General features: G+C 38.1%; 1 protein-coding gene across 4 annotated transcripts in view; it reads left to right on the top strand.

Annotated features, from left to right (window-relative positions):
- Positions 1–18,381, top strand: part of YES1 (YES proto-oncogene 1, Src family tyrosine kinase) — a 50,716-nt gene extending 32,335 nt beyond the window's left edge. For all 4 annotated transcript variants that reach the window (XM_071554718.1, XM_071554719.1, XM_071554720.1 and 1 more), the window contains 11 exons: positions 1,251–1,523; positions 5,644–5,743; positions 6,864–6,962; positions 9,933–10,036; positions 10,235–10,384; positions 10,592–10,747; positions 11,021–11,200; positions 13,347–13,423; positions 13,755–13,908; positions 14,449–14,580; positions 16,076–18,381. In XM_071554718.1, the coding sequence (XP_071410819.1) occupies positions 1,259–1,523; positions 5,644–5,743; positions 6,864–6,962; positions 9,933–10,036; positions 10,235–10,384; positions 10,592–10,747; positions 11,021–11,200; positions 13,347–13,423; positions 13,755–13,908; positions 14,449–14,580; positions 16,076–16,284 (1,626 nt within the window). In that variant the 5' untranslated portion in view covers positions 1,251–1,258 and the 3' untranslated portion in view covers positions 16,285–18,381. The remainder of the gene's footprint in view (positions 1–1,250; positions 1,524–5,643; positions 5,744–6,863; positions 6,963–9,932; positions 10,037–10,234; positions 10,385–10,591; positions 10,748–11,020; positions 11,201–13,346; positions 13,424–13,754; positions 13,909–14,448; positions 14,581–16,075) is intronic.
- The last annotated feature ends 6,479 nt before the right edge of the window (positions 18,382–24,860 follow it).

Raw genomic sequence — 24,860 nt, 5'->3', positions numbered from 1 at the left:
TTGTTCCGTATTTCTGTGCCTCACAGTTAATAAGGTAGGAGAAATTGAAAAGGAAAAGAATAATTAGACACACAATGAGAATCAATGTGTTTCCCTAATTGTTAGTTAGAGTCCATGAAATTGTTACTGTTGTTAGCCAAATATGTGGTTTTCATGCTTTTGGACTCCTGCTGTTTCTTTTTTTTAATTCATTCATTAGAGAATGTGGAGCAGTTGATTTCCTCTTTTTGTAGAGGTTTCTACTTTTTAGGTTAAAGGAGATTTTTACCTCCCCCCCTGCAAAGAATACAGGAATTTTAATGCCACACTAGTGCTGCATCAAATAGACACTCCTATTTTCTTTCTGATTTGTTTCCCAGCTGGGGTAAGCCAGAAAATGCCTGCTACCAGTTGTCAGCACCTGATAAAAGACAGGTGGTGACTTCTTAAGGCTCAGTCATGTTAATTGGGGCTGACAGGTCTCCTTTCTGATTCCCTTCATCAGCAGGTAACAGGTGACCCCAGAGTAAACAGCTCTGGCACAGTCTGCCTGTAATGGGAGCTGGTGGCAATCCTGGGCCAACAGGGCTATAAATTGTCTGGGAACAGTTCCATTTCTAAACCTCTACAGATGTTGTAATTACTCTTCTAATTTGTTTTATACTTCTAGTTAAGCTCTAGAGCTTAACCCTGTCCTGTGGCTATGGATATCCCCAGTTTGTTTGTGAGATGTATTTGGGGGGCTAACAATGGATCAAAAGTTCTATCTTTAAAGATGTTAGTTGTAATGCCACCAGTCAGTCAGGGCTTCACTGCACATGTGCTTAAAAAAGCAAGCAGGGAAGCCCCACTCACATATAATTGCTTTGAATTTGCAATAACTGACTCTGGATTTGTTTCCCTCTCCACCCAGCTATAGAAGTCTTCAGTGTCTTTTTCTTATCTGTTACTTGATTCCCTCTGTTGCTTGATTCCCTCTTTTTTGTTTTTCCCCCTTTTTTTAATTTGTTACCATTTACAGTCCACTAAGAAACTGGGATGAAGAATAATTCAAATGTGCTGTTAATATATGATGTTATAAGGGAAAATAATCAGGGCTTCTCTAGACTGGTAATGGCTTAGATGTTATCCCAGAACACTTGTCATCAGAGTTTATACTCTGCATGTGGTTTAACTGGAATAAATTAGCTTTGTAACTTTTTGGGAATCTTCTGTCTTAGCTATCAAAAGATGCAAAATGAACTGTTTTTTTTCCCCTCTTATTCTCACAGAAGCAACCATGGGGTGCATTAAAAGCAAAGAAGGTAAAGGTCCAGCCATGAAATACAGGACTGAAAATGCTCCAGAACCTGTTATTTCCCATGTCAGTCATTATGGATCAGACTCCAGCCAAGCAACACAGTCACCGTCAATAAAGGGATCAGCAGTTAATTTCAATAGTCATTCCATGACTCCTTTTGGAGGGCCTTCAGGAATGACACCCTTTGGAGGAGCATCATCTTCATTTTCAGCTGTGCCAAGTCCATATCCCAGTACTTTAACAGGTGAGTGTTACATAAAATAATGCTGCTATTATTTATTATTATAGCAGCTTGACAGTCATAGTCAAAAAAATACCATGGCAGCTTGGCACACAGAAATAAATTACAAAGTTAAAATTAATTGCCTTTTACAGATTTCTGATTTTCAGTATCTTTAATGCTAGATAATAATTCAGTCTGGGTGACTGGGGCTTGAGGCTTGGGTGTTTAGGCTTTTGTTTTTGTGGGAGCAATTAGGATGGTAACACAGAGAAATTTAAGACTTGTTAAAAACAAGAATCGGAATTGATGAAATTGTGTTAAAAGTTCTAAGCTGTTGAAGAGATGCATATGGGATAATGGCTTTAAATTTCTAGAGAGGTACAAAGTGAAAAACACTTCAGATTCAGGAAATTGATATATTAAACTGGGTTTCAGGCTTGATTGGCTGTAAGTTATATTAATACAACAATGAATCTGTTTATTTATAAAGCTAAACAGGATTGCAGTATATTCTGTGTACTATATTAACAATATATGTGAAACAAAATATCAGAAATCTCATTGTTGGTGGTCATATTAAAACCAAAATTGAAAACACAAAAATAGGATTTGCAAGGTGCAGAGACCTTCTTGGCTGGGATACAGAAGATAGAGCATTTTAAAGACATGTGCATCTGATGTTAAAAACCCACCTTTATATCTGAATCTTAAAACTGCGTTACAAAAATAATGATATTGTGGGCTATTTTCACATTTTTGAGAGGAAGCTGTAATTTATTCTTTTTTTTTTCAAAGAGACAAGAAAAGAAAGACTAATTTATTCTAGAAGCTTTGAACAGACACTTCACAAATCAGAGTAAATAATTCCTTATTAGTCAATTTCTAGTTTCCCCACAAACCTCTAATGTTGGCACAATTACAGTTCTTAAATGCTTGCTTCGTTACAGTAGCATTTGAAGCCTTTTGAACACAAGAAATTTGAGATCCATGAAAACCCACTCTGTCCTTGACATTAAGCAATTCAGAAACCAAATATGAATTGTCAAGTGACAGTGATGTCATACTCCTTTTCTTGGGAATTCATTAAAAACCAAATAATTAAAATGAGCAGCTAGCCTGTCTCAAAATTTATGAGTCAGCTCTGAATCCCCGTTTTGGATGAACATATGCAGAAATTAAATAAGAGCAGCATTTCTTCATATGTATTACCTCCACTGAGGAAAGTTGATTGTATTTCATCTCCCCCGAGAACTTCAGTATATTCCGTCTTACTAGATCTGGTTCTTGGTTCATGTGGGAATCTCCAGCAGTGCATGTAGGCACTCCTGGCACACCAGACAGCAGGGATGGAGCTCCCCACCAGGTACCACAAGTCCTTTGCTGCACAGACCAGAAGGGATGTTCCCTTGCTTGTCCTATTGCTGGTGGTAGTTAAGCATGTTATATCTTGAACCAGGCTCAACAAAAGAGATTTCCCATTAAAAGAGAGTCTTAATATCTCATCAATGTGAAATCAGCTATCAGCAGGCCGGCTGATTTGTGTGACCTCTCCCATTGTTTTGCAATTAGGTAAAATGATACTGCGTATGAAATTATTCCTCCTTGTTCTGCAGAACCAGCCTATCCACAAACAAACACACTTTTTTAAATAAATAAAAGCTCACTTACAATCATTTGGTACATTTCAGTACTGAATGTACCAAACAGCAGAACTGGGCATTTTTGTTAGTTGAAGGGGATGACAACCTTTATCTGGCTGTAGGCTTTTTGTATTTGTGACAAATAAAACACTGGATCACATTCTGTTGCCCTTTGCTTCGCAAGAGATGAGAATAGATGGGCATGTCAAACAGGATGTGTCAGTAGTACTTAGCCAGTTGATCAGTGATGTGTGACAAGAGGGTGATATGATTGTCATCATGGACTGTAGTGAAGCTGAAAAGAGTTGAGCCATGTTTTATTTACTCTAGACCAGAAAAGGAGAAGAAATCTGAGTTAGCCACACTGCTCCTGTATTACACATTCTCAGGCATCAGATGCTTTGAATTCATAGAATATTACTGAAAATCAGACCACAAAAATGGACTGCTGTTCTTGCCTTCCATGAAGCTGAGTGATACTAGTGCTCTTTAATCCTCATGCTGAACAAGAAGGTAAAGTCTTCTCTCCAAAACCAGTTATAGATTAAAGGATGGGAATAGTGACCCAAAGAAAGGAAAATCTTTAAGGAAAGTCTTATGGTCACAGATAGCTTGAATAACTAAACTGGATCACTTCAGTCATTCACAAAGAAAACAGCTGCAAGAGACTTAAAGTCATTTGACAGTATCTTTTTTAAAACATTCTGTGCTGCTGCTGCTCTCCTTAAATAGTGTTTTATTCTTTGCTATGAAATAAATAACACTTGTGAGTGAGAATAAAAACAGATTTTAAGGTTACTGAAGTGTTTCAAGGTTCATGGAGTCTCCCAATTTCTTTATATGCAGTTAAAAACTTCTGTGATACTGTGACTTGAGGGTATTGATTTTTTTTCATCTGCTGAAGAAGTCCCTGGGGATGGTTCATTTCCATACCATTTGCTTTCAGTTTGTGTGAATATGGTATGTATCCCCACAATTTTATTGCTCCAGGTAGAGGTTTGCATCATCAAAAATTGTAGTAATGTAGTAATACAGGGAAAAATTGGTAGGACTGTGTTGATTTTTAACTTAAATTAGAAGCTGTTAACCTCTAGGGAATATTTTAATTCATCTTGAATTCATAAATCACACTTCAAAAAAACCCACCCTCAATTACTCTAGCTTCCTGTGGGGATTTTGTTCTGTTTTTCCTAGAGGAACTATTAAATTAATTTCTAGCTGAGGCCTACTGAGAGACTGTAATCACAGGAAGACTCCAAATCAAATGAAAATATTTAAGTGCTTAGGAGCTCTTGCATCAGAAAGTCTGCAATGCAAAAGAAAACATTAGATATAAACAATCTCCATTGCATTACATATTCCTTCTTTCTGATCACTATCATTTTAATTGTAAGATCAGAAATTAGATGCAACATGTTTCTGTAGGTGGACTTCCATGTATGGCCTGGTACATACATGTGCATATTAGAGATGTAATATTATACATCTAAAAATAAGTTATTGCTTGGACTGTCATTAAGCTTCTTAAATATCTGTTAGACTGTAAAATAGTATTTCTAGAGCTTAAAAAGTCTTTCTGAATTGTCCATTTGCCATTTTCTATTTTAACTTCCTCCTAGTTATGGTACTTAGTTCTTTATTTTTGCTAGTAGCTTGTACATCTCAAATAGGCTATTTTCCTTTCCCTCTTCTTCTTTTAGCAGTTTTACAGATTAGTTCTTTGAAGTGTAGAAAAAGGTTTCCTACCAGTAAGTGTAGGAATCTTCCTACCGTCCATCTCTCCCACATTTATCCTGTTTCTGGGACATTTTCAACAACATGCCCTATACCAGAACTGGGACAGAGAAGCAAATTCCTTATGGTTGGTGGAGTGAACTGTTCCTCCTGTGACCTATCTTGGTCCTTGTTCTCTAGAGTAATGCACTGACAGATCATCCTCAGCAAGTGTATCTCAGTGGCAAGGACTTGATGAAATTAAAAGTCATTAGTCCTAAGGCAGAGAAATATGTTTGTACCAAACAAGAATACTTTTATTTTTGGTTCAGTACCTTGAGTAGATTTTGATGTGTAACCTCAGAAAGTTGGAAACACATCAGCTAGTTATAGCTAAGTTCCTTAGGAAACTACTGTAAAAATGAGTGGCTGACGGTTCACCACTGTGGGGTTGTGGAAATTGCATTTCTTAACAAGAAACAAGCTAGGGGATCTTTTTACTTCTGATTTGCCATGTAGGTTTCTGTATATAAATGCTGCAATTATTAATGTAGTTTGAGCAATGTATCTTGTGGCCTTTTTTGTGGAAGTCTATTTTTAGGATGTCTGTTTATAGGCATTGATCTGTCTTAAGAAATTAGAGGATTATATATATGGCTTCCAAAATGAGTTAAAACACAAAGTTGCTTCCAAATCAAAACCGATGAGTGGTTTCACAGACAAGCCCTTAAATCAAGTGTTGCAACATTTCTGCTATATCATACAGGATTTTTTTTCTTTTTCCTTAGGTGGTGTTACTGTATTTGTGGCCTTATATGATTATGAAGCTAGAACTACAGATGACCTTTCATTTAAGAAAGGTGAACGGTTCCAGATAATAAATAACACGTAAGTGTTCTCATTCACAGACTTCACTTGGTTGTTGGGAATAATTAGATCTTCAGCTCTTCTTGAAATCTATGTATCATATTTCAGTGAAGAGTAGATTGATTTTATTATTTTCTTGAATGCATCCAATATTCAACAAGCATGGCGTTAAAATGTTTATACTGCAAAGACCATGGCCTTTTGCACTGAGATCAAGGTTTGGGTACAGATTAAAACTGTAGCGACTGGGGCAGCTCCAAGTTTGTCCTCAGGTGGTTGGGTGACTCCATCCCACTCCCTGCCCCGGTAAGGTACAGCCACCTGCTCTGGGACAAGAGAAGGTGGAGACATGCGCTATTCCATCCCAGACTCTGCACCTTGCAGATACTCTCTGGCAGGATTCCAGATCTCATGGGAGGTGGGCACAGTTGGCAGCACCACACTGCAAATTCCAGAAGCAAGTGCACTGCCTGTACCAGAGACATCTCAATGCATGGAATTGTGTCTAACTGGCCTTCATAGTGAATCCATGTGCAAATAGTTTATGGGTAATTTGATGTTCTAGTTCAGTTGCAGCAGCATTACTGCATTACAGTCTGATTTCTAGAAGTCTAATGAAGAGAAAAGGAAGTTGCTGGCTTTGGAGATTTCCTTACACACAGTTTTTTTGTGGTGGTAATAGTTTTAATTCATACATGGAGCAGTTTTCATTTGTCCAGTTTTCTTTAATTTCATTAGCTGGCTTCCTGCTTCCTTTATTGCTAACTGTCAGCATACAGGAAGAATGATCTGGAGAGGCAGGTGAAGACTAAAGAACTGGAAAGTTTATTTACACATCTCTGCCATGAATCATTTTGGTTTTACATTTCAAAAACCAAAACAACAACTACAACAAAAGCAACACAACAAAAACCAAAAACCCTAACAAAAAAAAGGCCCAAATCTTTAAAATACGAAATTTTACTAAGAGGCACTCATGTTGCAGGGAACACAAGATGATGTATTAAAGTGCAGCACAAAATGTTTTAAATGCCTTCACAAATAAAATAACAGGTGACCAAAATTTGCCTGGCTTTCATACAGGTGCTAGGGAACTGTGTATTGGTTATGTGTGGGAGTGGTAACTGATGTTTCGTTGCAGGGAAGGAGACTGGTGGGAAGCACGATCCATTGCTACGGGAAAAACAGGCTACATCCCAAGCAATTATGTAGCTCCTGCAGACTCCATTCAAGCAGAAGAGTAAGACATTGTATCCTGTCTATCTGTTCTTACTATCTTTTCTGCACTTTGTACCCTTTGGTGATACTATATATTTGATTAGGTATTTGCAATATTTTAGGGTAAAGTAGGAGAACACTACTAATTAAAGAATAGCAATGCTACTTGGATAATGCCAAAGGTATATTTAATAGTAAGCGTGAGATGGATGCTTATGCAGATGTTTTATGCCTGTTTGCATAGGGCTAAAGGGAAAGCAAAGGGAGAATGCAATAATGATAAACATTGGAGTTACATTCGCTGTGTATCACATAAAGCAAAAACGGATGGCTTTTAGTTGAAGAGTTCACATGCCATCAAACTCTAGGTTTTTATCCTTATTTTTGCTTGCCAAACCCTGATTCAACATCAGCGATATCCTTGGTCACCTACTCTTACGTTCTGAAAAAAAAAATTGCCTGCACAGTTATTGCTAATCTATTAATCTGTAATAACATTTTGGTGACAAATTTATTTGATACACTAAGGACTGCTATGAATTTGGAAAATAATATTGTTTTGTGTGCCAGTGCTTTCTACATTTATTTGCAAACAAAAATCCCAGAGAGCTTATAGAATCACATAATGTGAGAACTGTGAGTTGGAGTACAGTTTCAGGTTATGCTTGTTCCAAGGGGTTGTATTTGTTGTACTAGGAATATAAATTCCACAGTTCTTGCTTCGGTATACAGGCATGGTACTGCCAATAAGCAGTTCCCTGATACTTGATCTGTGCACTTCTCTGTTTGCTACTGTGCTTCTGGGAAAAGTGCCTGATTTTCAAGATGCTTTCTGATTCTCAAGCTGAGACTTTAGCATGTTGCTGCTGCTGGCACTTGGCTCTTTGCTATACCAAAGTAATTGCATCAAAGATGCAGTTATTTTACACCCTTCAGTTTCAGTTGGTTTTAAAATTACTATCTTTTTCTTAATTTTGGGGGAAAAAAAAGTTGAGGTGTTTTGTTGGGTTTTTTTCTAAACTGCAATAAAAGCATATTATCTTTACAGCTGTGGTGGTGGTAAATGGAAATGATAGCCCTTTGCAAAGCAGCCATGGCTCCGAGAGATTGGCAGAACAGAGTGGTGGGATTTGTCTTAGGTTTGTGATGACTGGAGGCTTATGAATAAGGAAGCAAGCTTTTTAAAACTATTTTAAAGAACCAGTGTTAATTTTATTAAATATTACCACAGCATTTGGAATACAGTTCATTTGGTTTAGAGTAGGTTAGCCCTGTGCTTTGATAGCACTTACAGGTTTTGTGTTGTGACTGCAGTTGGAATTACGAGTGCAAAAGCAATGCAGAGCCCCCAGGTGCTAGGATTTTCTTTAAGCAGCCTTTTCTAAGCCTGAAGGATATATATTCCATTTATATCAGAAACTGCTTGTGACAGGATCCATATTATTTGTCTGTCTTTTGAATGGTGCCGTAATGTAAATGTTTAATGGTTATAAAAAGAAGAATTAAACCCTACTATTATTTTCTGGGCAATGAAATAAAATAGCGCTTTAAAATATGGTTTGTAAATTGTCGTAGTAGTCTGGGGAAGTGGCATTTTTACGTGAGGTAATTAACTAGGGCTCAGTAAGATTATAGGTTACATCCAAATTTTCACAAGCATGTACACCCTCATATCCATTTCTAGCTTTGCACATCTACTTAAATAGTCAAACTGCAAATACAACAAAATGTAAGAGTACGTTTCAGATTCCCAAGCCATTCTGTTCACAAGCCAACAAAGTGATCTCTCCTTATCTACATTTTTACCCCAGAAAATATTTCAACCACAAAGCCATTGTTTTGCAGCAGTTTCCAATACCATTTCCCATCACTTATCAAGCCAGATTTGCTTGATGCTAAGAAGGTGACAAATAAAAATGTTTTAAATTTACACTTAGCAAAATTTTGCTGTGATTTCTAAGGCACATATTCAAAATAAAACGTAGTTAGAAATAATAATTTTTCCAGAATCTGAGGATTTGTATGCAGATGGACTTCAAAATTATTATTGGCTCAGGACAGTGCTGTGTGCAGGCTGTTCATCAGGATGAACACACTGTGGGAGCATAGTAGAAGCAGTTTGTTTTGTGGATGAGCTTAAGGCAAGAAAAATGCAGATGTTTTTAAACATCGACATATTTTTTGGTATCAGAATGATTCAACAAAATGGAGTGCTACTCATAGAGAAGTAAATTATACCTACCATAGGGATGTTTCTAAATGATAGTAGAATCATCTACAGAGGTAGAGAAGGACAGGAGGCAATAGAAATTGTAACAGGAGCATTTCCAACTGGGTATAACAAACCTTTTTTTCCTGAGGACAGCCAGGAGGAGGTACAGATTGCCCAGGCTGGTGGTCCATCCTTTGAGGTTTTCAAGCCTGAAAGCAGACAACATTCTGAGCAAGCAGGTCTGCTCTCACTGCGGACCCTGCTTGCAGGAGGAGGCTGTACAAGTGACCTCCAAAGAGCCCCTTCCAACCGGAATCAACTTGTGTGCCAGTGATATTTATGCACACCCACTTTGCATTAAATAGTGTTTTCTAACATAATGCCAAAACTTCTTAAAGAAGGTGGTTTCAGCTGCAGCAGTGTTTTGAGCATTCTACCAAAGAGTATCGTCTGATTCAGCTTGACCTATAAACTTAGCCAGAGGAAGGTGTTGCTTTAAATGTTAAGTACAGTTGATGTCCATTATTAAACCAGCAGAAAACTGTGGTATTTACAGATACAGACTTCTTTACATGTATTTTCAAATAACAGAAATGAGAGTCATATAGAAATAAGTCATCTTAATCTTGTTATTATGTGGATGTCATTGCTTTTGTTGATCTGTGTCTGCTTTAGGATATTAGTAGTCCAGTCAATGCTTTTGATTTCCAAGTCTTTTGTTTATATGATTACCAAAACATAGGAAGCTTTTACTTACAAGTTTGCTTTAAAATTTTCTAGATGGTATTTTGGTAAGATGGGCAGAAAGGATGCAGAAAGGCTACTTTTAAATCCTGGGAACCAGCGTGGTATTTTCTTAGTAAGAGAGAGTGAAACGACTAAAGGTATGTACACATCTGTGTTTCATTTCTCCCTCCCACTCTCCCCTCTCCCCACTTCCAAGGTGGACATAATGAACATTTTTATGCCTAGCACATGATACATATGTATGTGCACACATATATGTGTATAATGACAGTTGTGAAGATGCATTAAATATGTTGTTAAATTCTGGTGAAAACCAAGTGTGACTTGTTTCCTAGGTGCTTACTCCCTTTCCATACGTGACTGGGATGAGGTCAGAGGTGATAATGTGAAACACTACAAAATCAGAAAACTTGACAATGGTGGATACTATATCACAACCAGAGCACAATTTGAATCTCTACAGAAGTTGGTGAAACACTACAGGGGTAAGCCCAAGTTCCAGTGTCCTGATGCTTCCTTGTGGCTATTGTGGGAGAAAAGGATGACATAGATAGCTTACTATTTAAAACCAAAACTACAAAATATCTTTTTGGTTTCAACACACAGTAGTTCTTTTTATCAACATGAAGATGTTACTTTCATTACAGTCTTACCCCTGCTTAACTATGGAGCTTGTTTTTTCTGTTTTCCAGAACATGCCGATGGGCTATGTCATAAGCTAACAACTGTGTGTCCCACTGTGAAACCACAAACACAGGGACTGGCAAAAGATGCCTGGGAAATTCCTAGAGAATCTTTGAGGCTGGAAGTGAAGTTGGGCCAAGGATGTTTTGGTGAAGTATGGATGGGTAAGAGCATAATGTTACACCTTTCAGTTGTTCCTGTGAATATTTTAATAGTATTGTAAGTAAATCAGTATTAGGTTCTGAAAAAATAATATCATAAAGAAGTGAAGGGAAAAATACCAGTTATGATCAGGCATGTAGCGGTAAAATTAATATTTAATGTAGTTCTAGTTTATAATTATTCTGTTGTCTAAGAAAACAGATGCAAAAAAAAGATTTTGGCAGAAGATCTGTCCAGTATTATAGGTGAGAATAAAACCTGATTTATTTCTCTAGGAACATGGAATGGAACGACAAAAGTAGCCATCAAGACACTAAAACCTGGTACAATGATGCCAGAAGCTTTCCTGCAGGAGGCTCAGATCATGAAGAAATTACGACACGACAAACTTGTTCCACTGTACGCAGTTGTTTCTGAGGAACCGATCTACATCGTCACTGAATTCATGACAAAAGGTGTGACAGAATAGTTAAAAATACTACGTTTACAAGGTTATTTAAGACCTCAGCAGTAAATTAAATGTTTAATTAATGTTAGGTTTAAGATGACTGGAGTATAAGTGTTAACTTTTGATTAAATTAAAATGAGCAATGTTTGACCTACTTGAAGCAGTTCTAATTTAGATTATGGGTGGAGGCATGAGTTTTTTTCCTCACATTTGTGTCCCCCTTGGTAATCTTCCAAGTACAAGATTGGGTGGGGTTTTTTCTCCTCATGTTTAGTGTATACTGCCCATCATATTTAAATTGGATGGTATAGACGGGAATATGATTTTATCATCATATCCTTATTCCTGTAGAGAGATCATGCTCACAACAGAACACATTGGACTTGGGGGATTTTTTTTGTGTTTCTTTTTCAGCAGTGTAATAGCAAATTTTAAAAAGGTTGAGAGGGTTTTTTTTCCCAGACTCCCTCCTTTAGATTCTTTTTGTCAGCCTTTCATCCTTTTTCCTTTGCTCCATATCATTCTCCCTACCCCTGCTGCTGAAACAGAGATTTAGTGATTTAAATTGAATGTAGACATAAACATAATGAGCATATTAGTGTTAAGAAGCAGCAGATTTTCAAGTCAGTCACTCCTTTTTTTATAAAATGCAGACTTCTGTTCAACTGATAGAGAAATTTGCTGTCCTCATAAGATACAGAAGCAATGTTAAAGTTCAAGGGAGTGACTAGTTGTGTTGAGTACCGAGCCACAAATATATGGTTTTTAGTTTTTTTCCTGTTTGGATGGGATTTTTAAAGGGTTGCATAAGTTTTAAAAGGTAGCAAGGAATAGAAAATCTAAAAAGTTCCTTCTGCATTGTTGTTGTTGCTAAATAACACTAGAAAGTTTTTCTTTCAGATCTAAAGCTGCCATGCAAATCTGTTTTCATTGTTCAGAAATCAGGTTTCAGCAAGGCAATCAGAAAAACAAGTATTTGTCTGTCTAAGGAAAAGCAAAGTTTTATACCAGAACTGGTTACCTTGCAAAAGCAAAAGTAAAGAATTGAAAAAACTCTTGCAAGTTTGTCTAAATTATGGATTGAAAATGCTATTGGAAGCTTATGTTCACTGTTTTCATTTGACAAACTTCTCACATTTTACAAAAAAAACATAAAACTTCTTTTGTGTTTCATTGTTAAAAGCTAGTAAAACAATTTAGTTATATTTCTCCTCTTAGAGAAAGAGGTGTGTAAGAACTTCATAGTACCTAATTTTTTTCCCAGTATGGACAGGTTGCTAGGGATCAGTGTGAAATCTTTGCTCCAGTTTGGTCTTTTGAGCTCATTAACCAAGATCAGAAAATGTCTGTACAAATACACACAGCAAACAGCAGCAACAGTGTGGGTCTGGCCTGCCACATTTTCACTTTCAATACAAAAACATAGCAAGTTGCTAAAGTCCTTTTGGAGGACAGTTAATGCAATGAATCCACTGCAGGATACGCCATCAGGTGGTTTCTTTCCCCATGATGACCACACTTGTAATTTTGTTGTTATTTTAATTGTGATGAAACTGATTAGTTATCATTCTTTACCAGTTTCTTAGGAAAGAAGTCTTGTTCCTATATCTTACAGCCTAATACCACCTGTGAGGAAAGCTGTTATGTCAGAGACGGCTTTACTGCGCAAGTAAAAATTGCTGTTTTAAAAGACACACAGGTCCTTGGAACTGATTTCAGATACTGCTCATGTTATAATGTTCTGGGTATGAATGTGAAAAAGTAATACATAGTAAAGAATGGAAGATAGTTTTGTCCTGCAAGGAAGAGTACCCGATACCAGCAGCATTGGAAAAATTCTAATGTATTGCTGTATAATCGTCAAGCAGCAGTCTGTTTTATTAGTGTTCAGTTAGCTGCATTAATGAAGTGAATTCCAAAATACTTGGATAAAACTTACACTAACTAGTTATTTGTGCAGACCTAACTTTGGTTACAGTCATTGAGTTGTGTATTCTGGTAAATGATGGATTTTCAAATACAGATTTTGTGAGATGAATGTGTCAATCATAATGTCTAGGAAAAAAATTTCATTCATGTTTTCAGGTCAAACTAATGTTTTTATTTTTTCTTTTTTTTTCTCCTCCTCTCCCAAAATGTGTCATCTTTTACAGGCAGCTTGCTAGACTTCCTTAAAGAAGGGGAAGGGAAATACTTAAAACTCCCACAGCTGGTTGACATGGCTGCTCAGGTACTAAGAAAACTGGATGTTGTGCTTAGAGAAGAGATATCAGATGTCAGCTAAACTTAAAAATTGAATACTCTGGCTATTGTATGCTGCTCTGTCTTACACCTTCTATTATAGATTTCTAATTTGTCAAGACAGAAACAGTCTAGTTCACATTTAACAGATACTGTATAGCTGGACACACTCTAATCAGTGCTGGCACAAGCACTTGGTAAGCTATACTTCCTATGCTGATACAGTGGGAACAGAGCTAAAATAAAGGGATACAGCTTAATGCTTGGGAGAAATGTATAACATCATGAAAAATAACCTTCAATAACACTTTCTTTTTAAGATTGCTGATGGCATGGCTTACATTGAAAGAATGAACTACATCCACAGGGATCTTCGGGCAGCTAACATTCTTGTAGGAGACAATCTTGTGTGTAAAATAGCAGACTTTGGTTTAGCAAGGTTAATAGAGGACAATGAGTACACTGCAAGACAAGGTAAGGCCAATTTATTTACTGAATAAATAACACCTGTTGACTTCAGATTGCTTAGAACTATTATTACATTTAGCAGAACATGTCTGTGTATTCTGTCTTCATGAGTAAAGATTATACATATGAGTGGACTTTCACAGCTATGTTTAGCTGACCCCCTCGCCTAAGTGCGATTCTAGTAAACTTTTTATGGCTTCAAAATTATCTGACAGTTTGTTAATGGTCTGAAAAAGTGTTTTTAATTTTTTTTTGGGAGGTGGGTAAAAAGTCTGAAGGAGAGCTGAGATTCCAGAGAAATCAGGCTCACTTTTTGAAACCTTTTTAATTAAGAATCTCAGATGTCTTCAGTGCCTCCGGAAATTGTAGGCAGGAGTTGCTCCCCTAGTTTGAGAAATACTAAAATACTAAAACACGCCAGATTTTCTCAATAAAGCAAAATGTAAAAATGTTTGAGTGCAGTGTTCTTTTTGAACTATTTTGCAGTGTAAGGAAATTATGCATTAGGAAGGGGAAATTGAGTATCTGTCTTTCCAATGTTTGTAGGAGCTAAATTTCCAATTAAATGGACCGCTCCAGAAGCAGCATTGTATGGTCGATTTACAATCAAGTCAGATGTGTGGTCATTTGGAATTTTACTGACAGAGCTGGTAACAAAGGGGAGAGTGCCATATCCAGGTAACAGGAAAAATTAAATAGATTTTTCTTTTCTGTTGTATTGTGTGCTTCTGAAGTTACCTTTCGTTCTTTTTGCCTCCATTCAGAGTCTGCAGTAGACAAGCAGAGACAAAAGCTTAGTCACACCTCACTGGTTCCTTTGTTCACAAAGTTACTGTCTCGGTTTGAGGGGAAAAAACCAAAATGTTTTACCCACAAGCAGGGGAGGGGCCTCCTCCACGATAATCACACCACTCTTTATCAAATTTAAGAAAAGGAATTTTAATACAAGAAGGATAACTGCTATATATATATATATGTAAACAGACTAGTGCAACCCACTTCCCCAACACTACAAGAGAGGAAAAAAAACCAAAAAAACAAAACAACAACAAAACCCAGCAGGTTTTTCTCCGGGAGGAAAGGTTATACTCAAGTGTCTATGTCACAGCCCGGCTGGCTGCAGAGTGAGTTTCAGTCCCTCTCCAGCGAGACAGACGAGCAGTGAGCTTTCAGATGGACTCAGTCTCTTCCCCCTGTGTTCCCCGTCCAAGAAGCAGAAAGGTACGAGCAACCAGCAGCAAATCCAAGGCAGGGAGCAGCAGCAGCACGGCACGAAAAGTAGTCCGAGGTAGGCAGCGGCAAGACAGCCAGGAAAACCCCAGCAGTAACCAGCAGGGCAGCCTGCCTCCTTCGAGCCCCCACTCCCCCGTTCCGCCGAGCCAAGACTGGGGAGAATATCCAAAAAAAAACCCAAAAGAGACAAACCTGCCCCCACCCCAGCGATCAACAGTTAACTGCTTCTTTTGTTAACCGCTGGCCTGGGCAGTTAAATGGCAGGGGAGAGAATTTAAATAATAATCCCAAACTACAACAGTTACTTTGTTTTATTTGCAGATTAACTATTTTATCTTTTTCAAAGTGCTTTAAGGTAACAGCATTTGTAAATGCGCCTGATAGTTTGTTGCAGATTAGTGGGTGTCCTTATGTTTTCCTATCTGCCTGTTCCTGATATTTCTACTTTCGACATTTTCCCAGGCTACAGTGAGCATCAGTAGAGTGAACCTGTTAACCATTTTTTGAAACTGGTTTATTTCAACAGATGTTTTACTGTGACTGGAATTTGTAAGGCTGTTCTGTTAGGTATATATAATTCCTTTTTCTTGGCCTGATTTCAAATTAAGTAGTCCTTGAGTGAAACCTAAGGTGGGCAGTAGGTATTTGCACTTGAGTCTCATTTTTGAAAGGTCAGGTCCAAGGCAGTGGGAAAGTGAAAAAGCATAAAAGCATACATATTGAAGAATGACCAGGTATTGAGGAATTACCAGTGTACTGGAATAATTTTCAGAAAATGTATTTAATGCAAAATGTAAAAAATTCATTCATTATAAACTGTGTTCATTAAAGGTTCTGTTCTGGTAGATCCACATGCATTGCAGCTGGAGAGACACTTGAAAAACTTTGGGAAACTGTTTTTTGCATAGTGTCACTCAGAGTTAAAATGCTTTCCCTTTAGGGATGGTGAATCGAGAAGTTCTGGAGCAAGTGGAACGTGGATATAGAATGCCTTGTCCACAAGGCTGCCCAGAGTCTCTCCATGAGTTAATGAAACTGTGTTGGAAGAAGGACCCTGATGAAAGACCAACATTTGAATATATACAGTCTTTCTTGGAGGACTACTTTACTGCTACAGAACCACAGTACCAGCCTGGAGACAATTTATAAGCCAACAGTCTATATAACATGCACAAATCTGCCAAATGTAAAAGACTTGCAAAGAATTCCTGAAGTCTCTAAGGAATCACAGGAAAGAAAATCTTCGCTACTTTGCATGCTCTTAATGGCAAACTGGAATTTCATAATGCAGTTGCACAAAACCACTTTTAAAGTGTTATACTCTAACTTACCAATGACATGTTTTTATTTTTTCATCTTTCCCAACTATTTTCAGGGTCCAAAGGAAGCTTACTGAGAACATGGGGCAGAAAAATGAGTGTTGATGTAAACAATAGCAGAAAAACCAGTGTTTCAAATCCTTTTTTTTCCCCAACCTTTGCTAATCATTCTATATAAGAAGGAATTGTCTGAAATTACTGTTCTTGGGGTAAGGCATTTTGAAAGCAGAAGAACTTTGTGGGACCAAGCAATTCTATTCCAGTTCTGTAAAAATCCCTGTGTTTAAAAATACATGTGTGTGCCCCCCACCCCCTCAAAAAAAAAGATGGTACAATTGTGTTTGATATATAGTCTTGATCTTTAAGCTTCCTCTTGCATGGACTTAATTAGGGTAGGCAGGTTAAAAGAGAAATTGGAACAATGAATGAGAAACTTGATCTAAATGACAGGCCTCAATAGTGAAATTAGAGAGCATAATGCACTGTTAATACTTGTATTAATATAACTGGAAAGTAGCATGAGAGATTTTTCTTTTTTCTTTCTGCATAGCTAATTAAGAATCATGAAGGTAACTAGAAAATGAGGTAATATTTTATAAAATTGTGTTTTGATGAAGTATGATATTTGAACTTGAAGCTATGTAATACAATCGGGGGGGAAAGCCTTTAATCTTTTAAGCTCCAATCCAACAGTGAGCTTTTGTATGGGAAGACTACCTGAACAAAGTTCACCAGGAAAGCAGGACTGAAGCTGGTGATTGGCCACTTTTTAGTCCTTTTTGAGAGTCAGGTTTGGTACTGTTGTACATGGCTTTTTTGGGTTTGCGAGGGTGGGTGCCACAAATACTATCTGTCACTGGTTCAGGGATTTGATTGCACTTTTGCTTTTCTTGACTATTAAGACACACTTACATGCAGTTGCTCTTCCCAATTCTGCCCTTCCTACAGAATTATTTAACTAAAAATAAACAAAAGAAAATGTGAAAGTTTAAAAACTAAAGGGATAAAATATATGTAATATTGTCCTAATATTGAAATTTGCTGGCAATCAGCCCAGCTGACAGTACATCTAGATTTACTTTCTTTGGCTACTGACATATCAAGCAATAACATCATGTCTTTTACTCAACAATTTGCATGAGGTTCTTGAATTTCTGATCAAGCTTATGTACTTTAATTTTGAAACACTAAACTCTTACTTTGCTACCAGGTTGGAATTCATATTATCGTTCTAAAGCTATCAAACAAATGAATTTCAGAAAATCTGGTAATACAGTTCTGGTACTAAACTTAACATTCTTCATGGGTTTACACTATGCTGAATCCAACTACCAAACAGATCTGTGTAATGACAGTGCCATCATTTTTCATTTTCCTTCATCATCGCTCATCAACTATACATCTGTGGTTATCAAATTTTAAAAGGGCTTTATGTAAGAAAAACAAAAATTAAAAAAAAACCACACACACACAAATCAAAAAACCCCAAACTATGATGGAGTTTTAATTTTTCTAAATATTTTAAAATTAATAACACAATCGTATGAGTTTATGTATTAATAAAGTCATAACAAAAATGCCAAAAATTACACTGGCATTGTATGGATTTTTGATTACTGAATGGAACAGCTCATTGTAATAACACTTGTATAGTAAAGGAATAAAACACTAACTTAAAGAACATGTTCATTGTAAATGGTTGTGTATTATAAAACTTCTCCAAAAGAGTTTGTATGTTTATGAAAATTTATTTGTTTCACCTGAAGACCTTGATGTGGTTCTTACCCTAACAGAGTTTAAAATTCACATTCACACTTTTTATATAAATAGTAATAAGTTTAATTATGTAACTAAGTATTTTTATAAAGTATGGCATTGTTGAACTGTTTTGCAGAATTGGTTCAAAATAAATTTCTCCTTGATTGCATCTGCTTATTTGAGATGGGGGAGGGGAGAAGGTGTGATGGGGACAAAAGCAGAGTAGCCTTCATATTGAGGGGAGAAGGAGGGGAATAAAAACTTCATGAGGTCCTTTTTATTCTCTATGAATTTTTTTAATGTACTTTCATAGAAAATTCTGAGTTCATAGTATGTTATTGCTGTTAAAACAGAGACATTGTCTAGCCTGGTTCTGAGGTCCTTGGGAGGAATAGGCTAGAGCAGTTCTCTCTGGGCTTAAAACTACCCCTTGTGATGGACAGACAGACAGACTTTGGATTCTTGTGAGAGCGAGTTCAGTCTAAATTCTCAGTTGGTGATCACTGCCACTCTGTAAGGCAAGCACATATCCTCTCTCTTGCCATTTATCTGCTCTTAGCAGCCACTGTTCACTTCTGCATAATTTTTCAGGGAATTTTATACAGTTGTTCTTGTGATGGCTAATGTTTTATCTCAACCTCATTGGATGTTACCTGTCTCAATGACCAGTACTATTCAAACCGCAGATCCTGGCATGTATATACAGTGCCACTGTAGATTAAAGAACTAGTACTGCTTGAGTTTCAATAATATCTTGTATGGCACTAAAACCATTCTTCTTACAGAATCTAGAAACTGCAAAGTTTACTGTTATTTTTAGTATTTTCTGTAGCATAATTAATGTTTTACTATTTTTAATGAGAAGAGTCTTGTAATTTCTGGTAATCTGTACTCTCTTGTCCATCAGGACCTTTTGATTCCCTTTCCTCTTCTGCATGCTAGGCCTGCAGACTGTTTCTGTCATGCATTATTTCAAGCTGTAATATTTTAAGAATATTTTCATACTATTTTTGAGTAAACATAAACGTGTACAATCCCACTATCTAGATAAAGTACATTCCTAATTTAGCATAAAGCATTATGAAAAGAACCTTATGTGTTCTTACCCTTGCATTGTCATTTCACCAGGGTTGTGACTAGCTCTTACAACTGCAAAGCAGCCTTGAAAAGGTTTGGAGGGTTTCTTTGTTGGGTGGGGGGGGTTGTGTTTTTTTGTTGGTTTTTTTGGATTGGGGGGGGGGGGGGGGGCAGTTCTGAAAGGAAGTCTCCTGGAGTTTGTTGATGGACAGAAACAAGGCAGAATGCTATCTTACCCTTACTATGTATCTTTCTTATACATAGTCATCTCCAATACTGTTTATTCCAAAACACGTTATTTACAGCTGGAATGAGTATAAATTAATATAAACAATTAAACTTAATCAGCCCCCACTTTTTATTTATTTTCGTCTGCTCAATCCAATAAACTTCTCAGTTTTTAAGTTTTCTGTGAAGATGCTGTAGTTGTTTGTATTTGTGGCAACTTTCCCCCAGCAAGCAAGACTGCCTAAACCTACACAGTCATGTTGAGTTTAAATCACAGCAGCACTCAAAGTAAGCAGTACATTGCAAACAGGAGTCTCAAATTGTCACACCTGGCTAAGGAATTTAGGACTAGATTTGAATAACTGATTTGGGCACCTAATTAGGTCTGGGTGGATAACTGCTGAAGTCCAGAATTGTGCTTCCTCCAATAGCTGTTGTCTTGGGCAGTGGGCATGTGGACTGTGTTCAAATGCTTGGAAGTGCAGGTGCCTTTGTAGCCACACATCTTGCTCCTATTTCAGCCTAATCATGAGGCAGGAATGAAAAAAAGGCACTGAGCTTCCAGGCACTGCAGGAGGTTGGCAGTCATTGCAGAACTGGGAGCCCTGCACACACTCCAGTACTCATCTCTGGCAATTTCCTTTCAAGACAGGGTGGGAAGAGTCTGTCGATGGTAATAGGATGCTTGTATCTATTTTTGATTTAACAGCCTTGCATGTAAAACCTGGGTTCTGATCAAGAATCCTGGCTAGCTGGTTGTCAGCTGTGAAACACTGAAAGGAGATTGTTGAGAGTTGAGAGCTGAACCCTCTGCGGAACTTCACCTACAGCTTCAGGCTTTAGCGTTTGCTCAATGTGCTGGTTTAAAGGTAAACCAGCAGGAGAAATGAACCCAGCTCAGGAGAGATTATAAGTCAGAGTTACAATTTAATAAAAATATAACAATAAATACAATGACACAAAGAGGAATTTGGATTAACCCACAAAACCCAGTAGTATATCCTAGCACCCTGGGGCATGAACAGAATGGTGTCCATTAGCCCCTGTGCTGAGACCTGAGTGGTTCCCTTGAGTCCAAAATAAAAGGAAGGGGAAAACCTGTTGGTACAAATGACAGTTGCAGTCCTGTCGGGGTTCTAGTCCTACTCTGGATCTGATGAGTAGTCCTAGAGGTCTTCAAACCCCAAGATTATGTACCTTCAGGTCCAGGTGAGAACGCCCAGTACCTCCCCCAAGGCAAGGAGTTCGTCAATGGGTGATCTAACTCTGTGAGTCATGGGGTATTTTGGAATTGTTGCTGGCCCACTAGTAGACATGCCCCCTCAGACTGGGTGTGAAGGTGCTAACAACTTCCTGAAGGAGAGTTATCACAGCTCTTATCTCACAGGCTTCTTTCACACCCAGCTTTCAGCCTGAGGGGTTGGGTGTGCCCTGGGCAGCTGCTGCAAATGGTGCATTGTTAGCAGTTCATGGTAAATGAATAGATGGTATAGAATACATAGCTTGGTCACACCCACACAGTGATAAACTGGTCCCACCTGCTGAACTAGGACACTCAAGGACCAGAGTATTCCCTCTCTGCAGTTTTTCCTACTGATGTAGAGAGAGCGTTAGCTGGAGAAACATCAACAGCTTCCCTGCTTTTCCCTTAGTATAGGGAAGGAAAAGGGAGAGAGAAGGATGGAGGCAAGCAGCTGAGGTACTGCACTTCATCACTGGACAGAGAAAGCAAACTGAGGGGTGTAGCATAGCATGTCATATGTTCTCTCTACCATATATTGAAAAGGGGGTAGAAATGCAGGGGAACTGCGGAGCATCTGTTCCCTTGTGCACAGTGAAAAAAGAGCAACATGAATGAAAAGTGCTGCTTCTGTTCTTGGTGCATCTGGTTTGTTTCTAACAGAGCTCCTTCATATTAGTTAGGGAGTCTCAAGCATTGCTTTGCTCTCATTTCTAAGAGTGAACCTTGATCAGCTCTTAGGAAAGAAATAAAAAAAAAATTTAAAAAATATACTGGTAGCCTGACTGGTCCCTGAATCTTAGACTGGCAGCATTTCAGACACTGGGAAGTAGCTTAGCATTTCTTTCCTAGTAAATGTATGTGGATGCAGAATTTTGTGTTAGGTTTCCCTCCTCTCAATGGGGGTATGGTGTGCCTAGGAACTTAACAATTTCAGACATTACCCATGGGATTCATGTTCTTCACTGGTTCTATTCTTTCAGCCTATTTTCCTTGTTAGTTCTGCGTGCAAACATGCTTCTGGTAGGTAGCATATTCATTACATTTTTTAACATTCTTTTTAAAGGCTTAGTTTTTGTCAAATTGTAATAACGACTGTTGCTGGAGTATAAAAGTATTTATAGCACTGTGTACTTTTAAAGAACATTGTCCATCTTCTCTTAGTATTTAATTTTCTGTAGACAAGTAGAAACAGTTGTTGACCATCCTGTAGTTTTTGAGAGAGGACAGATACCTCGTTAAACTCAGCAGGGTCAGAGAAACAGACTGGAAATTTAAAAGGGAAACCTGAATACAAGCAGTCTTGATGAATTAGTCATGTACCAACTGGAAAGCTGACTGCTGCGAAAGCATTCCTTTCTTTAATCAAAAAGCTACTCCCAGTAGGAGCACTTCATCCCTCTCCTTTGTGCCCTGCTGCTAGGTTATTGAGTCTCTAGCTGAGGCTACTGATAAGTACATACTGGGAAATGGATAGATTGATGCATCTCACATTTGGCCCTAAAAATCCATCCCCGGCATTAAAACTATTCACTTTTTTTCCTGAATCTCCACAGGTGGCAGCTGCTGCAGTCAACGTTCATTCAAGACCCGACACACACATTTATTCACATTTGGGGAAGCCTTCTAGGGGCTAAATGGCTGTTGATCCTTCTCTCATCTTCAGTGTTTGGAAGCATCAGGGCTGCATTTTGCTGCAGTAACAAAAGGTAAGGAAGCATTTCTGTTCTTTCAAAATCAAAATATGGTAAATCTCATTTCAGCATGAATCCTGTGATGAAAGTGTAACACAAAAAGAACTTCTAATTTTTGCTTCATCATGAAAACAGTGAGGATGACTCCCTGCTTCTCCAGTATAGAATATGCCACTCGGGGAGGTGCTGAAGGTGTTCTGTACGACAGGGAGTGACCGTGCTAGATTGCAACCCATGTTCAGTCCTGCCAAGGAGGCCAAGTCAGTGTTTCTGTCCTTTTGGAGAGTTCCCAAGAAAAGGGAAGAGTGTTGGCTCACATTTCTAAGAGTGGAAGCTGACAACTAGGTGCCTTATGTTCCTTACATCCCTCTATCCATCTTCCTCTCCTCTCAGTTCTAGCCTAGGTGTTTGCTCTTCACCACAACTGATTGGCTTTTATTTCTCCATCATGTGGCTGTGCAGTAATAGCATGAACACATGAGAGGATTCACAGAATTCATTATTAGAAGCATTTAGCAGCCCTATGTACCGTTTTTCTTGTGTTGATTTTTGTTTGGGTTTTTTTTCAAATGGACGGTGCCTGGCCAATCAAGCAGCTTTAGTAGAGCAAGGTCAAATTTGTGTCACTTTCACTGGAGTTTTGGTTCCATTCTGTATTACTCTCTTCACTTCTGGAATGGCTCTGTCTTTTAAAGTGGCTTATGACTGCTGTAAATGTATATTATTTCCTTTGTGCTGAAAGACTGGAAGTACAATAGAAATAATTTACATATTTACATTTAGTTTAGTGTTACTTGTTAAAGTGACTGTATCAAAATCTGTCCATTTCATTTTCTCGACATCTTTATCAAAGAATGGCCATTTGCAAGGGGAGATTTTTTCTACATGGAACTGAAGTTCAGTCAATTCCTTCAGTGAGTTTAAGGTTACAGTAAGCAGATTACTGGTAGACTAAATAAAATCTGTGGCGCCACTGTCAATAGAATGGCCCCAGACTTTTCAGTCTGCTACTTAGTGTTTTGAAGAGCACATGTGCATGTATTTGGCAATAGATATGCACCCTGAATTCAATTGATCAGTAAGATAGGAAGGAATGACCCTTCCTGCAACAAAGGACACTCAGATAATGGGATACACATCCACAGTGACAGGTCAGCCTACCTTGTGGGAATGCTCTTCATCTATTGACACAAAAGCATGGCCTTCATTTTTAATTTGTTCCAAAATAGACGTTACACCAGCCAATAGGCAGAAATCTACTGACAGGCAACATCTTTCCTGGGGATTTCCAAGGCATTTGCCATCTTACCCAAAAGCCCTTATTGCCTAATATATAGCATTTCTCACACACTCTCAAACACTTCACAAATGAGATCAGTTTCATTATCTCTGGATGGCAAATTAAGGCAAAGGGAGAAGGGGTATTTTAACTCATCCAAGGTCAGGTTGAAGACTCTGAGTAAGCAGCAGACAGAATCTAGCATTTGGTCTACCGAAAATTTCCTTTCAGATGGGCAGCTTTTATCATCACCTACCAACCTCGCCTCCTGGTCTTGAGCCTGGAGAAGTGGTTTCCTAAGAAAAGCTGCAGTGATTTCCCATTATTCCCCACAATGGACACTGAACTACTTAAACAAACAAACAAACAAACCCCCCAAAACAACAACCAAACAAACAAAAAATATAAAAACCTGGGTAAAACCTGTGGGTCCTGCACAGCAATTTGGCTGCCACAAAGCCAGTGTACCAATCATTATGTGCAGACAGCATGGAGAATGAAGCTCTAGCCTGAGGCTTGCCTGAGTGTCCCCAGCATACAGCTAGCCACCTTTCAGACAGCTCATATGTGGGTTAGTGATTGACCTTGGCCTCTGAGAATGGCAGACTGTCAGCCAGTTGGTGCCCTAGACCATAGAATGAGCAATTTTTTCTTTGCTAATCAAATCTGGTGTTTCACTGACACTGTGAATATGTCAAAACCCTCTACACACTCAGCTGAACACCTGCAAAACCTGTTTCTTGATATCCTTTCCCTCCTTCAATCCACCTTTGTAATAGTTTCTCAGAGAAACATCTACCTTTTTTTTTTTTAATCACTTAGCAATCTGGCAAGTACATGCTCAGTTATTTTAAGCTTCTTTAAGATTAAACCATTATCTTTAGTAAGGCTAAAATTGGAGTCTGTGCATCACCTGGTTAGTTATAAGATGCTAAACACCCTTCCTGTCGTCATGAGTGAAATGTGCTTAGTATAACCTACCTAGATACATAAATGACCTCAGCCATGTAGTACATGATTCATCACCTCTAAGGAAAGTGAGATGGGATATTCTTCCCACAGTGCAGTTGGGAACAGAAGAGGAACTGAGACATGGGCAAGTAAAGTGTCTCAGCCAGAATCACAAAAAT

The sequence above is a fragment of the Pithys albifrons genome, chromosome 4, assembly GCF_047495875.1.
Source record: "Pithys albifrons albifrons isolate INPA30051 chromosome 4, PitAlb_v1, whole genome shotgun sequence".
Lineage (NCBI taxonomy): Eukaryota > Metazoa > Chordata > Aves > Passeriformes > Thamnophilidae > Pithys > Pithys albifrons.
This window is presented reverse-complemented; position numbering and strand designations above follow the sequence as displayed.